Genomic DNA, 14,984 nt, shown 5'->3' with positions numbered 1-14,984 from the left:
ACTTTTATTTCAGTATATTCTTATAATTGTTTCCTCTTATTAGCTATGGTTATTAATCTTTTACTTTGCCTAATTTATAAATTAAATTTTATCATAGGTATGTATACATAGGAAAAAACATTATACGCAGGGTTCAGGATCATCTGCAGTTTTACACCTTCACTGAGGGTCTTGGGATGTATCCCCTGTGGACAAGGTGGGACTACTGTATATCACAATATCACGGAATCATATTGTATGTTATTCTCTTTCATTTTTCTCTTAGCTTCAATATTATGTTCATAAAATTAATCAATGTTGGAGTGCCTGGCTGGCTCAGTCAGTAGAGCATGCAACTCTTGATCTCAATGTTGTAAGTTCAAGCCCCAAATTGGGTATAGAGATTACTTAAAAAAAAAAAAAAAAAAAAAAGAATCTTCTGGAGCACCTGAGTGGCTCTGTCGGTTAAGTGTCCGACTTTGGCTCAGGTCATGATGTCACAGTCCATGGGTTTGAGCCCCATATCGGGCTCTGTGCTGACAGCTCAGAGCGTGGAGCCTGCTTCAGATTCTGTGTCTCCCTCTCTCTCTGCCCTTCCCTCGCTCACTCTCTGTCTCTCTCTCTCAAAATAAAATAGACATTTAAAAAAAAATTTTTAATCTTCTAAAAAAGCTAATGTTATTGCATGTGGCTTTAATTATCATCTTTATCTCTGCATAGTATTCCCAAGTCCGTCACTGCCAAGTTCCTTTTAGTTTGTGACTTGTCTTACAACTTTAAGGTACTTTTGATAAACAGAAATTCCTAATTTTAATGTAGTCAAATATTCTTTATTTTTTTTAATGTTTTATTTATTTTTGATACAGAGAGAGACAGAGCATGAGAGGGGAAGGGGCAGAGAGAGAGGGACACAGAACCGGAAGCAGGCTCCAGGCTCTGAGCTAGCTGTCAGCACAGAGCCTGACGCGGGGCTCGAACCCACGAACGTGAGATCTGACCTGAGCCGAAGTCGGAGGCTTAACCGACTGAGCCACCCAGGCGCCCCAGTCAAATATTCTTTTATGGTTTACCCTTTGTATCTTAAGAAATTCTTCCTTACACAAATATTATAAAGATCTTCTCTTGTTTTTTTTCCTAAAAAAATTTTTCATTGGGTTTTTCATTTCTTTAATAAACTTGATTTATGATTTTGGTGTGAAGTTAAAATATGATTTCATTTTTACCCCCAAATAGATAACCAGTACCATTGAAAGTTCCATATTTTCCCTTCTAATCTTTAATACCATCTCTGGTATAAATCTAATTTTTCTAAATGTATAGGTCTGTTTGTAAACTTGCTCTTCTGGTCCATTTATCTGTTTGACTATCTAGTGCCAATACCACTCTGTGTTCTTTGGAAGTGTCTTGGCTATTATTGGTCTTCTGTTTCTCCTTTCAAGTTTTAGAGTTAGCTTTTTAAGTTCCTGAGTAAAACCTATTTAGACTTTGAGATGATACTGAATTTGTATATCACTTTGGGGAGAATTGTCATATTTATGACATCAAGTCTTCTAATTCATGAACAGTGGTATATACTTTCATTTATTTAGGCCTGTGTTAGTGTTGTTCTTCAGTACACTTCAAAAATATTTTTTCACACAGGTCTTGCATATCTCTAGTTAAATTTGTTCCCAGGTAACGTGTTTGTCAGGATAAGCTATGTTACACTGTGGCTTAAAACAAGGTTTATTTTCATTCACACTGCTACATGCCCATTGCTGATTGGGTGGAGGAGGAGGGATGTCTGTGTATCGTAATCAGGTGGAGACACAGGCTGACAGAGCTGCCATTATCTTGAACATGGCCATGAGACAGACGCATCAGAGGAAAAAGAAACCTTTGGAGTGTCTGCATCCAGAAATTAAAGGGCCCAGCCCAAAAGTAATACATGTTACTTCCACTCATAATTTATTGGGCAGAATTAATCACATAACTCTACCCAATCATGGGATTCAGGAAGTATAATCTACTATGTACCATGGAATTGTTTGGCAACTCACAAAAATAGCTACCGCATAATAAGTAAACAAACATTTTTAAAAAGGGGGGGCATCTGGGTGGGTTAGTCAGTTAAGCATCAGACTCTGATTTTGGCTTAGGTTATCATTTCATGATTGTGGGGTCAAGCCCTGCATCAGGCTCTGCACTGAGTGTGGAGTCTGCTTGGGATTCTCTCTCTGCCTCCCTTCCCCTCCCCTGCTCCCATGCACACTTTCTCTCAAAATAAGTAAAGAAACATTAAAAAAAAACCTACCACTTATAGTGTGTGCATGTGTGAGCACGCATGTGTATACAAATATATACTTACATATTCATATACATGTTCATGTTTTTTGTGTTGATGTTGTATGGGTTGCCTAGAATTTTGCCCTAGAGGGCATAATTCACATATAATATAATATGAGTGATTTCCCTTGAAGTTGTGCGATGTGGAAGTCGTACAACACGGTGGTACTTTTGTTGAAGTATTAAAAAATGTAATTTTTATATCCAACAATCATGATAAATGCTTTTATTCTGATATTTATCTATAGATTCTTTGGGGTTTTCCATGTGAATAATCTATTATTCATGATGGACAGTTTTATTCATTCTAATCTTTATACTTTTTATATCTTATTTTCTTGCATTGTATATACAACATTGGAACAATGCTGAATAGAATTAGCAACAGTAAGCATCTTAGATGTACGTCTGATTTTACAGGAAATGTTTTCAGTGTTTCAGTGTAATGTTTACTGTGTGTGATTTGTAAATAACCTTTAATAGGTAACTATGCTTTCTTCTATTTCTACTTTGAGTTTTTTTCTCTCTTTAAGAATGGATGTTGAATGTTTTATCAAATGCTTTTCAGTTTTAATAGGTAACCATGCCTTCTTCTATTTCTACTTTGAGGATTTTTTTTCTCTTTTTAAGAATGGATGTTGAATGTTTTATCAAATGCTTTTTGGCCTCTTCATGTGATCGTAAGATTTTCTCCTTTGTGTAATGAGTTACATTAATTGATTTTTTTAAATGCTAAACTAGGTGTGATTCCTAGGTTAACTCATCTTGGTTGTGTTGGACTTAGTTTAATAGTGTTTTGTTTAGGATTTTTATATCTGTGTATAGAAGTTATATTGACTTATAATACTTACTTGTACTTTCATATTTTGGATCAAGTTTATGCTAAATCATAATGAGTCAGAGGTAGCCCCTCATTTTTAAAATATACTTTTATACATTTTAATTTTTTAATGTTTTTTTATTTATTATTGAGACAGAAAGAAACAGAGCATGAGCAGCGGAGGGTCAGAGAGAGAGAGAGAGACACAGAATCTGAAGCAGGCTCCAGGCTCTGAGCTGTCAGCACAGAGCCCAATGCGGGGCTCTAACCCATGAACTGCGAGATCATGACCTGAGCCGAAGTCGGCTGCTTAACCGACTGAATCACCCAGGCACCCTATATATATACTTTTAAATAGCTTGTATAAAAGTAGAATCATTTTTCCTTGAAATTTTAGCAGAAGTAAAAAGGTAATTTTAAAATCACCTTGATCTGGAGTTTTTTTGATGGAAAAAATTTCAACTGCTGATTCATTTCTTTATTGGTTAAAGGACTGTTTTGATTTTTTTCTTTCTTCTTGAGTCAACTTAAAAATGTCTTTTCATTATGGAAAATTTCAAACATGAAAAATATAGCAAATTCCTCCATGTGCCTATCACCCAGTTTCTTGAGTCAGTTTTGCTAAGCTTTATTTTTCCAAGGATTTATCTGTTTCATCCAAGTTCCCAAGTTTTTACAACATAAAATGATTCATAACATCTTCTCATCTTCTTTATCTTAAAAACATCTGTCATTTTGTCCCATTTTCATTCTTAATATTGTTTATTTGTCCCTTTACTCTCAAATTTCTTACCAGATGTGTACCAATTTTAGTAACCTTTAAAAGAACAACCCCGTGACATTGTTGTACTTCTCTGCTGTGTTCTTTGTTTGATTCATTTCTGCTCTTGATATTATTTCCTCTGTTCTGCTTTCTTTGGGCATATTTTTTCCTTTTTCTGCTATCAAAAGGTGTGTGCTTAGCATATTAATTTTCTTCTATTCCATTTTTCTAATTATGTCTAAGTGTACTTTTTTTTACATAGTTATTTTGCTGCATGTCACGTTTTCATCACTGGTATTTTTGTTATTGTTCAGTTCTAAAATTTTTCTAATTTCTGTGATTTCTTCTTTGACCCATGTGTTATTGGGTCATATTTCTTATTTTGCAGTTACCTGGAATTTTTCCTAGTTATCCTTTTGTATTACTTCCTAACCTAATAGTATTTTGGTCTGAGTGGTAATATTTTTGACATTGACTAAGATGTACTTCAGCTCTGGTTTGTGGTAAATTTTTGTAAATATTTCATGTAATTGTGAATATCTATTCTGAGTCCTTTAGATGAAGCTTATTAAATGTGTTCAAATCTTGGGGTACGTGGGTGGCTCAGTTGGTTAAGTGTCCAACTCTTGGTTTCAGGTCAGGTCATGATCTCACAGTTCATGAGTTCAAGCCCTGCATCAGGCTCCGTACTGACAGTGTAAAGCCTGCTTGGGATTCTCTCCTTCTGCCCCAGCCCCCACCCCACCCCTGTCTCTCTCTGTCTCTTTATCTCTCTCTGTCTCTCAAAATAAAAACTTTTTAAAAAAGTGTTCAAATCTTTTGTATCCATAATAATTTTTTGTTTGCATAATCCATCAATCAAGACAGACATGTAAAAGTTTCCTAAAATGACTGGACATTCATTTTTCTCTTTATACTTGGATCTATTTTTGCTTTATGAAGACTATGTTATTAGGCATAGTTTTAAAATTATTATATCTTGATGAAATAAGTCTTTTTATCGTGCGGCAGCCTCTTTATCTCTAGTAACGCTGTTTTCATTGAAATCTAGTTTGTCTGACATTCATATAGGTATACTGTCTTTCTTTTGGTCAGTTCTTGCTATAACTCCTCCTGTGTTTTTACATTTATATATAATTTCTAACCTTTATTAGGTTGGTTGATCAGAGTGTCTAACTAGCCCTTCTGATCAGAAATGGAACTCTTTTTTTTTTTTCATGCTGGATTTAGTGATACTTCATAGATGATATTTGCATTCATGTTCATCAATGAGATTGATCAATAATTAGCCTGATATTTTTGATGAGATCATCCACACTGAGACAGTTTTGAGAGTTGAAAGGGAGTACAATATTTTTCCATGTATGTGGCACAGAAGCTGCTTTTAGTACCATGGGCTGGCATCATCAGGATTTATGAGCTACCTAATCATTTTGGCAAAGAATGGAGATAAAGATAGGAAGTTTTCCATAATGAACCTCGTTAGGGCTCAGACTCACACTGTTGGTTTTATAACTGTTATTGTATTACTCTGCATCTGACTATAAGCTGATTATATATTGATTGAAGGTGTACAGAGAAAGAAGGAAACAGACCAGGATTTGAATGTATGTGTCTATGACTTAACTGTATAATCCTTAGTAATGACCTAAGTCCTCTGAACTCCATTTTCTCCATCTGTATAATGGAAATTATAAGGCCTACCTGATATGGATATTGTGAAAATTAAAGATATGTGAAAGCACTCAACACGTTCTTAGCACATAGTAGATTATTTGCTGTTAGCTTACCTTTCTTCTTTAGTTTCTGTTGTAAGTTATCCTGTGTATTTGCTTTTCCAAAGAAAGATTGCTTTTTCACTTGTGACTTCAGGTTGAAATCTTCTCTACTACTCCCTGTTTACCTTGGATCAGAAAAAAATTCCCACTATTCCCTCAGTTATATGCATGTAGCTTTTGGATAATTTAAGATGGTACAGAAATTGACAGTATTGACACTAGCAAAATTTTGACCAAAAGAAATACTAATGCTTATGTTATACAAAATGTGTAAATTTTCAGTGAAGTGAAAAGGTAAAATATGATTATCCTTAAAACTGTGGATGTAAATCTTAGATAAAGCAAAGACTTCCTACTTGACCACTTATATTCTCATAATCCTTTAACAGGACTTCATTGACTTAACTAGAGAAACCAGACCAAGGGCAAAGGATCGCAATGGACTCTGTGTGATTGACCTGACAAGAACTGAGGAAGAAAATAGACCTATTGCAACTCTTGACTTGACTCTAGAACCTGTTGCTCCTTCCCAGAAGGAGCCAACCAGTCTGCAGACACGTGCCAGCCTCTCCAGCAAAGAGGTGATGGAAGGGCGGGTAGACAGAAGCTCTTGGCCTGCAGCACGGAGAATTGTTAACAGTGATCCTGTGGATTTGGACCTTTTGGAAGAAAACACATTTGAGGGCCCACAACCTCCTGTGTCCATCAGTGGGGACTCTGTTTATCCAGCAGAGCCAAATTGTAGTTCAACTGCATTCCAAGGTGACCTTGGCTTCTTAGCAAGCCTACAGCTATCTTTAGATGTTCACTCCCATTCCCCAACAAGCAATGATGGTGGCAGCAGCAATCAGAGGGCACCCTTACCAGCCCCACAGCAAGATGTGCCTTGCCCACCACAAGCCTTGCCATGCCCACTGCGAGCCTTGCCATGCCCACTGCGAGCCTCACCCTGTCCGCCGCGAGCCTCCTCATGCCCGCCACGAGCCTTGTCATGCCCAATACAAACCATGCAGTGCCAACTACAAGCTTTGCCTCACCTGCCTCAAGAAGTTCCATGCCCTCCTCAAGAGATGTCATGTCCTCAGCAGAATGTTCCAAGCCCACCTCAAGACGACTCATGGCAATCTCGGTACTCACCCAGCCCACCTCAAGACTCACTGTGCCCACCTCAAGATGTTTCAGGTCCACCTCAAAACATAATATATCCACAGTCACCAGGAGATGCCCCACAGTCACCAGAAAGCGTGCCCCATTCACCTGGAGAAGTCCCACACTTCCCAGGAGATATGCTCCGTTCAACTGGAGACATGCGTGGCTTGCGAGGAGACATGCCACACTCACGTGGAGACTTGCCTTACTTACAACAAGACCCGCTTGGCCCTCCCCAAAATGAGATACAGAACCATGACACCCCTATGGATGTCTCAGCTCCGTCTTCTCCAAGGCCCTCTCCCAGTCCACAGTCTCTACAGTTTGAAACTTCCTTAGAGAAAGTTCCTTGGCTCTCTGTTACAGAAACTCCAGCCAGAAAAGAGAAATCACTGTCAGAGTCTGCTAACCCTGAGTCTGCCCAGGTACAAACACGAACACAAGGTGGGTTATACAACAGACCGTGCCTACATAGACTGAAGTACTTCTTACGACCTCCAGTGCATCACCTCTTCTTCCAGACACTGATACCAGATAAAGACACGAGAGAGGTGAGCTCATATGTCTTCCCCTAGGGATTAGGTGTCCTATAGGCCTAGCATGAATATGCATGAGAGAACAGGCCCAGGATAAATTTGATATTTCTGTCTTTCCTCTACTTGTGGAACCATCTAGTGTAGAGTCAGACCTGGGTTCAAATTTCACCCCCACAGTTAAAAACTGGCACTGTGGAAGACACTTTACCTTTCTGAGCCTTAGCTTCTTTCCTATATGTAAAGTGGAGATAAAAACATACCTCACAGGATCATTAAATGGCATAACATATGTAAAAATGTCTGTTATAGTGTCTGGCTCATTATAGGCCTTCATCAAATACTTGTCCTCAATTCCTATGCCTTTCCTTTCCTGATGCGCTTATTCTGCTCCCATATCACAGAGATAGTCATACCCTTAACACTTCAGTGCTCCCAAAACTATTATTTTCTGACTTTTGGGGAGGAAATTCAGTTTTAAGATTTAATGGGAGGGGCGCTTGGCTGACTCAGTTAAATGACCAAGTCTTGATTTCAGGTCAGGTCATGATCTCACAGGTCATGAGTTCGAACCCACCCCACCCCCACCCCATTGGGTTCTGCAGTGACAGTACAGAGCCTGGTTGGGAGTCTGTCTCCTTCTCTCTTTGCCCCTCCCCTCTTCATGCATGCAGGCACACTCTCTCTCGCTTTCTCTCTCAAAAACAAACATTAAACAAAAAGATTTTATTGGGAATGCTACTTCCCATTGGTCATTATTGAGCTATGAGAACTAAACCAGGTGCTTTTCTTAGCAGATGTAAGAAAAAGTTTGCAGCTAAGTCTTACACTATGAAGCTATTTTTTCATCTTCTATAATCATATTCTCAACATTAAGAAGACTGGCTCTAAACTATTAAAAGAAGAAGAAGAAGAAGAAGAAGAAGAAGAAGAAGAAGAAGAAGAAGAAGAAGAAGACGACGACGACGACTGGCTTGAGGGGTGCCTGGGTGGCTCAATTGTTTAAGTCTCTGACTCTTGATTTCAGCTCAGGTCATGATCTCATGGTTCATGAGTTCAAGCCCCAGGTCGGGCTCTTAATCGACAGTGTGGAGCCTGCTTGGATTTTCTCTCTCCCTCTCTCTTTGCCCCTCTCTGACTCATGCTTGCTCTTCCTCACCTTAAATAAACCTTAAAAAAATAAATAGATATATTTATTTATATAAATAAATAAACCTTTAAAAAAAAAAAGGACCGGTTTGAGGTAGTCCATGAATTCAAAGGGTGCGTTCTTAGAGCAGTCAGTAATCCTGTATAGCCTGTATCAGGCATTCACATCAATTTGGCCTTGAAGATTGAATTTTTTTCCTCTCATTTTAATTGTTGTTATATCTTCTATTATGTTTTGCATGTCTTCTCTTTCTAAAGGACTCTCCCCAACTACCCTAGCTCATTCTCTCTATTCCTGTGGGTTTGCTTCAGGATGGTGATACATCAGTCCATTATCAAGAGCATTTGGAGGACTTGAGAGAGTTTGTGTTTCCATAGTCAAGTCTGTAGTACTTTGTAGGTGCTGCACAAGTAGCAAAGCCGCCAGTAGATGTAAATGGGACACCACAGTCCCCCTTTCTGTGTAAACATAGATTATAAGATGGCAGTTAGGCCAAACAAAGGAGATTTTTCTAATGCATCTTTATATCTTACCTTAAAGAACCTCGGCCATCTAGAACACGTCTGTAAATCTTTTCTGCCTCTCCTATGATTTCTTCTGGGCTTTTAGTAAGTACTTCTTAACTAGGTCATTTTCTCCCCAGAACTTCGTAGCCAGTCCCCATGCTGCCACTTACCAGCCATTGGCCTTAATTCCTCTGAGTCGCTCCTCTTAAAATAAGTCATAATGCTCATATCATAAAGTTGTTTGACCTAAAAGTAAATGCATAAAGCACAAAGCCACCTTACAATGCCTAAAGAAATACTTTGTAAATCATAGTTACCCTTAAGTATATGGGCATCAGAAGAATTTGTAAACATTATCTGTTTGTAGATGTCCACATTTGTAGACAAGAAATGAATAATATATGTTCAAATATAAGTGCATCACATGTAAAATAGTCACAAAAGCAATATTTTTTTGTTCTTCTCTTCTCTGGCTCTTAACTTCCATTACATGACATGTACAGTATTGGTCCATGATCAGTAATATAAGGGGTTACCCTCAGGTGATTTGAGATATCAAGAAAGCCAACTAGACTTCTCCAGAAGATTTTCTGGAATGACAATTCTAGCCATTACTGTTTTACTGTCATATATAAGCTCTCAGATCTTTGGCTGATGTTTAATACTTGGGGTGCCTGGGTGGCTTAGTCAGTTGAGCATCCAGCTCTTGATTTTGGCCCAGATCATGATCCCACGGTCATGAGATCAAACCCCATGTTAGGATTTAAAAATAATGCTTGCTTAACATAAAACATTTTAAAATATAAAAATAATTATGGTGCTATCAATCAGCATTTATGATTATTAATAATTTCGGTTTATTTCCTGCTCAGTTGCCTTTTTATACATAGGCACTTAAATTTTTTTAATAATGGGGATTTTTAACAAAAATATATTTATTATTATTGATTTTGTTGTTGAGAGGTAGTATGAATTCAGAGGGTAGATCTGGGGTTACACCACCCATGTGTGAAGCCAGCTTCTGCCATTTGTTGGATGACAAATCCTTACTCTCTAAATCTCAGTCTCCTTATCTATAGAATAGGAATGATAATAGTATGTATTTATTAGGGTTGTGAGAATTAAGATGAGGATAAGTTAAATGCTCAAAAATTATCATTATTGTTGTTACATTCTGATGTCAGAAAACTTTTTCATGTTTTTTTCTTTTGATTATGAAAGTAATATGTATCTATTATGGAAACATACAAAAGAGCATATAGAGGAAAATCATCTGTAATTCCACTACCCTCAATAATAGAAAACCACTTTTCACATATTTCTCCCAGTCTTCATATACATACTTTTGGGATATGGGAGAGAAGCAACTTTACATTTACTGTTGACAGTAAATCAACAAAATGGGATTTAAAGCATCTTTTGGGGTGCCCAGGTGGCTCAATCGGTAAGCTCAGGATCTCAAGGTTTGTGGGTTTGATCCCCACATCAGGCTCTATGCTGACAGCTCAGAGCCTAGAGCCTGCTTCAGATTCTGTGTCTCTCTCTCTCTTTCTGCCCCTTCCCCACTCTGTCTCTCCACCTCTCAAAAATAAATATACATTAAAAAAAATTTTAAGCATCTTTCTTCCTCTCTTTATCTAAGTATCTGATAATAGTATCACAACTATCCTATTTTCTCACCTTTACTCCAAAATCTACTTAGGCAAGCTCTTGATCCTTTTGTACTTCTTTTCAATGCTATCTTTTAGCACAGATGAAATTATATGTAGAGCTTTGAATTCTTATTTTTTAACCTAATATAAGTATTTTTCCATGTTGTTAAAAGTTTTTTAGATAAGACTTTCAGTCTTTTTATTTTTCATTATGAATAATTCAAACGCATGGAAAATTTTGCTGTCTTGAACCTGTTTCAGAACCTCTGTATGTATGTCTGTGAAACCTGTTCTAATTGGTTTATTTTTATCTCTACAGAGTAAGGGTCAAAAACTAGAACCCATCCCTCATCGAAGACTGAGAATGGTAACAAACACCATTGAAGAAAATTTTCCCCTGGGAACTGTGCAGTTCTTGATGGACTTTGTGTCACCCCAGCATTACCCACCCAGAGAAATTGTGGCTCATATCATCCAGAAAATCCTACTCAGTGGCTCTGAGACCGTGGATGTACTGAAGGAGGCCTATATGCTTCTCATGAAAATTCAACAGTATGAACCTTTGATGTTGGTGAATCTACCTAGAATCTGGACTCAGGACACAGCTCTCTCTTGCCTTAGTTGATTCAGCTAGCCATTAGAGGATGGCTTAGTGTTTATTAGTGTTATTTGGGCTGCAACTAATAGGAAACCCAATCCAAACTAGCTGTTACAGCCGATTAAAGAGATTTTAATTATTCATTTTACTAGAAGCCTAAGAATAAGACTTAATTCAGTTCAAAATGGTTACTAGGATCCATTTTCCTGCTTTGCTTCTCTCTTGAGGCTCCACATAGTAGTCTTCTCAGCCTCCAGCTTTTATGAGAGAGAATGTCCACTTCCTTTATGATCGTACAAAAGTTCTGAAATTGAGTTTTGTAGGCTTTAATTGGAATAACATAGGACATGAGCCCATTTTTGAACCAATCACTGTGAACTGAGGGATAGAATATAGTGATTGGCTCAGTATACTTCATAGGTTGGGATCCTGGTGGGGTAAAGCTAATGGACTAATAGTAAAAAATAAGAGTTGATTTCTTAAAGGCAAATTGGCATACTAATGCCTTTGGAAAGAGAAGTGGATCCTGGGCAGCAAAAAAACTGAAGTTCCACTACCGTCAGATGACCTGGTATCATGTCAAAGGATAGACAAAAGCAGTGAGGATAAGAGGAGATCCCATTATCTCTTCCACTAAACCTTCTAGAATTCTAATTGATGTCACTTAACTTTTCAGGCTACATCCAGCTAATGCCAAGACAGTGGAGTGGGACTGGAAGCTGCTCACTTATGTCATGGAGGAAGAGGTAACATAACAATTTTGAGGGTGTATCTTTTGCATAGGAAGTTTCAACTAGAAACAGAAGTGGTGGTAAATCTGGTTGTAAAGTCTTTGCCATTATTCCCTCCCTGTACTGCCATCCTCACCAAAAGATTCCTATAGAAATGGTATTTACTGTCTTCCAGTTCAAACCTGAGTGCCTTCACTTATCCCTCTCCTTCTTGAGATCCCATTGAAAAGAATAGTAAATGAAGAGAGAAAGATACAAATCCATGGCAATGAAAATAAGGGGACGGGCACTAGATTTGAATGAAAACTTAAGAACTAAAAGGTATGTAAGAATGTTGACTGGTGAAGCCAGGCAGAGAAAGCCACAGGCTATACTACATCGAGAGGTGGCTGCGGTCAAGGAGAAGGGAAATCTCCCTTTAGAGCAGAGAGGTTTTCAACTTAGAAACACAATATATACAAGAGGGTTAGAGTCAGATGTGGGCTGTAAATAGGTTGAAAGTTTGTGGATAGAACTGACAACCTCTCCATTCTTGAGTACAGAAAATTCAGTCATCAGGTTGCCTACCCTTCAGGCAAAAAGTCAGAGGACTTATTTTCTAAAGACATTGAATGAACCATCTGTCATAAAGGCACCTAATATAGAGTTGGTGCTCCAGAAAAAAAATTCTGCATTCTGACTTTTAGGGATCCCTAAGCTTGATGGTGAGAATCCTGTCTGCTCACCCAGAGCATTTGGATGGAACAAATTGTTTTCAACTTAGAATTCCATACTCAACCAAACTATTATTCAAGTGTGAGTGTAACATAAAGACATTTCCAGGCATGTAGGAACTTGAAAAAATATCCTCACACCCCATTTCTTCAGTTACCTAAAGGCATGCATCTAAAGAAGGGTGGATTAATAAAGAGGGCGGCACAGGATCCGGGGAACACTAGATCTAATCCAAGAGAATAATAAAGAGAATTCCTAAAATTATGGTGAATAGTAGACCTACTGAGCAGTCAGTTCAGATTGGAGCATAATAATTTAGGGCTTTAAGAATGATCTGGGAAACATCACCAAGATTATAAACAAGGAGGCTCCAGGCTATTGTTCTTCCATGGAGATGCCAAATTAAGAAAAATGTATGGACCAGAATACTTCTGTGAAAACTCTGGAGATCACTTGAGACACTAAGGTACCCAGGAGAATGCATACTGAAGAAGGGACTCAATGAAAGGAGTAGGAAAGTTTGTGTTAGTTGGTGTGCCCATGCCCCTCCCCTTCCCCTGCATAACATGGTGCAACTGGGGAGGAAACCTCACCTGTCCCAGCTCCTCCCTCAAGATGGAAACAAAAAAGTGGACTTTGAGTTCAGTGTCCTGACTTGTTGGGGAGCTGCCCGATGGACAGTTGTTTTCTCACCTGACTCAGATAACTGATGGGAATAGGGGTATAGTGTGGAAGCTGCTGGAAAGAGGTGAGCACTGCCACGTGTTAGAGCTGCAGAGAGTATGCAGTTCCACAGGCAGGTACCAGGGAAGCAAGAGACTTGGGCTCCTGAGAAGAGACAAAGGCAAGCCATTTGGGAAATTAAGACAGATAAAAGCACACACTTAGCGCAGAGCCTGATGTAGGGCTAGATCTCACAACCACGAGTCGACCTGAGCCAAAATCAAGAGCCAGATGCTTAAGTGGTGCCCCCCTGACAAAAGAGTGTTTTTAAACTATCTTAAAAATGTACAAGGAACTAAAAGAGAGCAGAGATAGACAACTAACTGCAGCATGAAAATTATGTGTGAACAAAATGAGAATATTAAGCAAAAAACTATTAGAATCAAACATATTCTGGACCTGAAAAGTATAACTGAATTGAAAAATTCACTAGAAGGATTCAACAGCAGACTTGACCAGACAACAGAAAACTAGCAATGAACTTGAAGAAAGGTCATTTGAAATCATTGAGACAGAAGAGCAAAAAGAAAATATAATGAGGAAAATTGAAGAGAGCCTAAGGGACTATGGGGCATTAGTAAGTGGACTATATCTGTATTATGAGAGCCCCATAAGAAGAGAGAAAGAGGCAGAGAGCTTATTTGAGAAAATAATGACCCCAAACTCCCCAAATCTGAGGAAAGAAATGGATATTCAACCAAAGACCCACACCAAAACACATTAAATCAAGTGTCAGAAGTTAACAAAAGTTAAAGACCGATTCTTGGAAACAGCAAGAAAAAAATAGCTCACCACATACAAGAGAGCTTGTATACAATTTTTAGCAGATTCTCAGCAGAATCTTGCAAGTCAAAAGGCAATGTGATGATATATTTATTCAAAGTGCTGAAGGAAAAATAAAGTTACTAACCAAAAATACTATATCTGGCTAGAGACCCAAAAGGAAACAACAAAGGAATTTAAACATTTCACTAACAAAAAATCAACTAACAACAAAAGACAATGATGCAGGAAATAAGTGCTTCAGATTCTGTGTCTGCCTTTCTTTCTGCCCCCTCCCCTGCTCACTCTCTGTCCCTCTCTCTCAAAAATAAATAAATACTTTAAAAATTTTTTTAAATAGGGATACCTGGGTGGCTTAGTTGGTTAAGCGACCAGCTTCAGGCTTAAGTCATGATCTCATGGTTTGTGGGTTCAAGCCCCGCGTTAGGCTCTGTGCTGACAGCTAGCTTAGAGCCTGACCTGCTTCGGAATCTGTTATCTCCTTCTCTCTCTGACCCTCCACTGCTCACGCTCTCTCTCTCTGTCTCTCAAAAATAAATAAAAAACAAAAAAATTTTAAATAAAAATAAATGGTTAAGATAGTTAAACTTATGTTAAATGTTTTTTACCACAATCTTTAAAAATTTTAAGGGGCGCCTGGGTGGCTAAGTTGGTTAAGCATCAGACTTCGGCTCAGGTCATGATCTCACAGTTCGTGGGTTCAAGCCCCACATCGGGCTCTGTGCTGACAGCTAGCTCAGAGCCTGGAGCCTGCTTCGGATTCTGTATCTCCCTCTCTCT

The 14,984-nt window shown here is 38.3% G+C and overlaps 1 protein-coding gene across 1 annotated transcript in view; it reads left to right on the top strand.

Moving 5' to 3' along the window:
- The first annotated feature begins 1,818 nt into the window (after window positions 1-1,818).
- Window positions 1,819-14,984, top strand: part of SIMC1 (SUMO interacting motifs containing 1) — a 47,755-nt gene continuing 34,589 nt past the window's right edge. The window contains exons 1-4 of the mRNA XM_029941243.1: window positions 1,819-1,899; window positions 6,055-7,365; window positions 10,975-11,207; window positions 11,930-11,999. Of these exons, the coding sequence (XP_029797103.1) occupies window positions 1,819-1,899; window positions 6,055-7,365; window positions 10,975-11,207; window positions 11,930-11,999 (1,695 nt within the window). The remainder of the gene's footprint in view (window positions 1,900-6,054; window positions 7,366-10,974; window positions 11,208-11,929; window positions 12,000-14,984) is intronic.

The sequence above is a fragment of the Suricata suricatta genome, chromosome 6 (assembly GCF_006229205.1).
Source record: "Suricata suricatta isolate VVHF042 chromosome 6, meerkat_22Aug2017_6uvM2_HiC, whole genome shotgun sequence".
NCBI classification, from domain to species: domain Eukaryota; kingdom Metazoa; phylum Chordata; class Mammalia; order Carnivora; family Herpestidae; genus Suricata; species Suricata suricatta.
The sequence above is the reverse complement of the archived record's forward strand: the minus strand, read 5'-3'. Positions and strand labels throughout refer to the sequence as shown.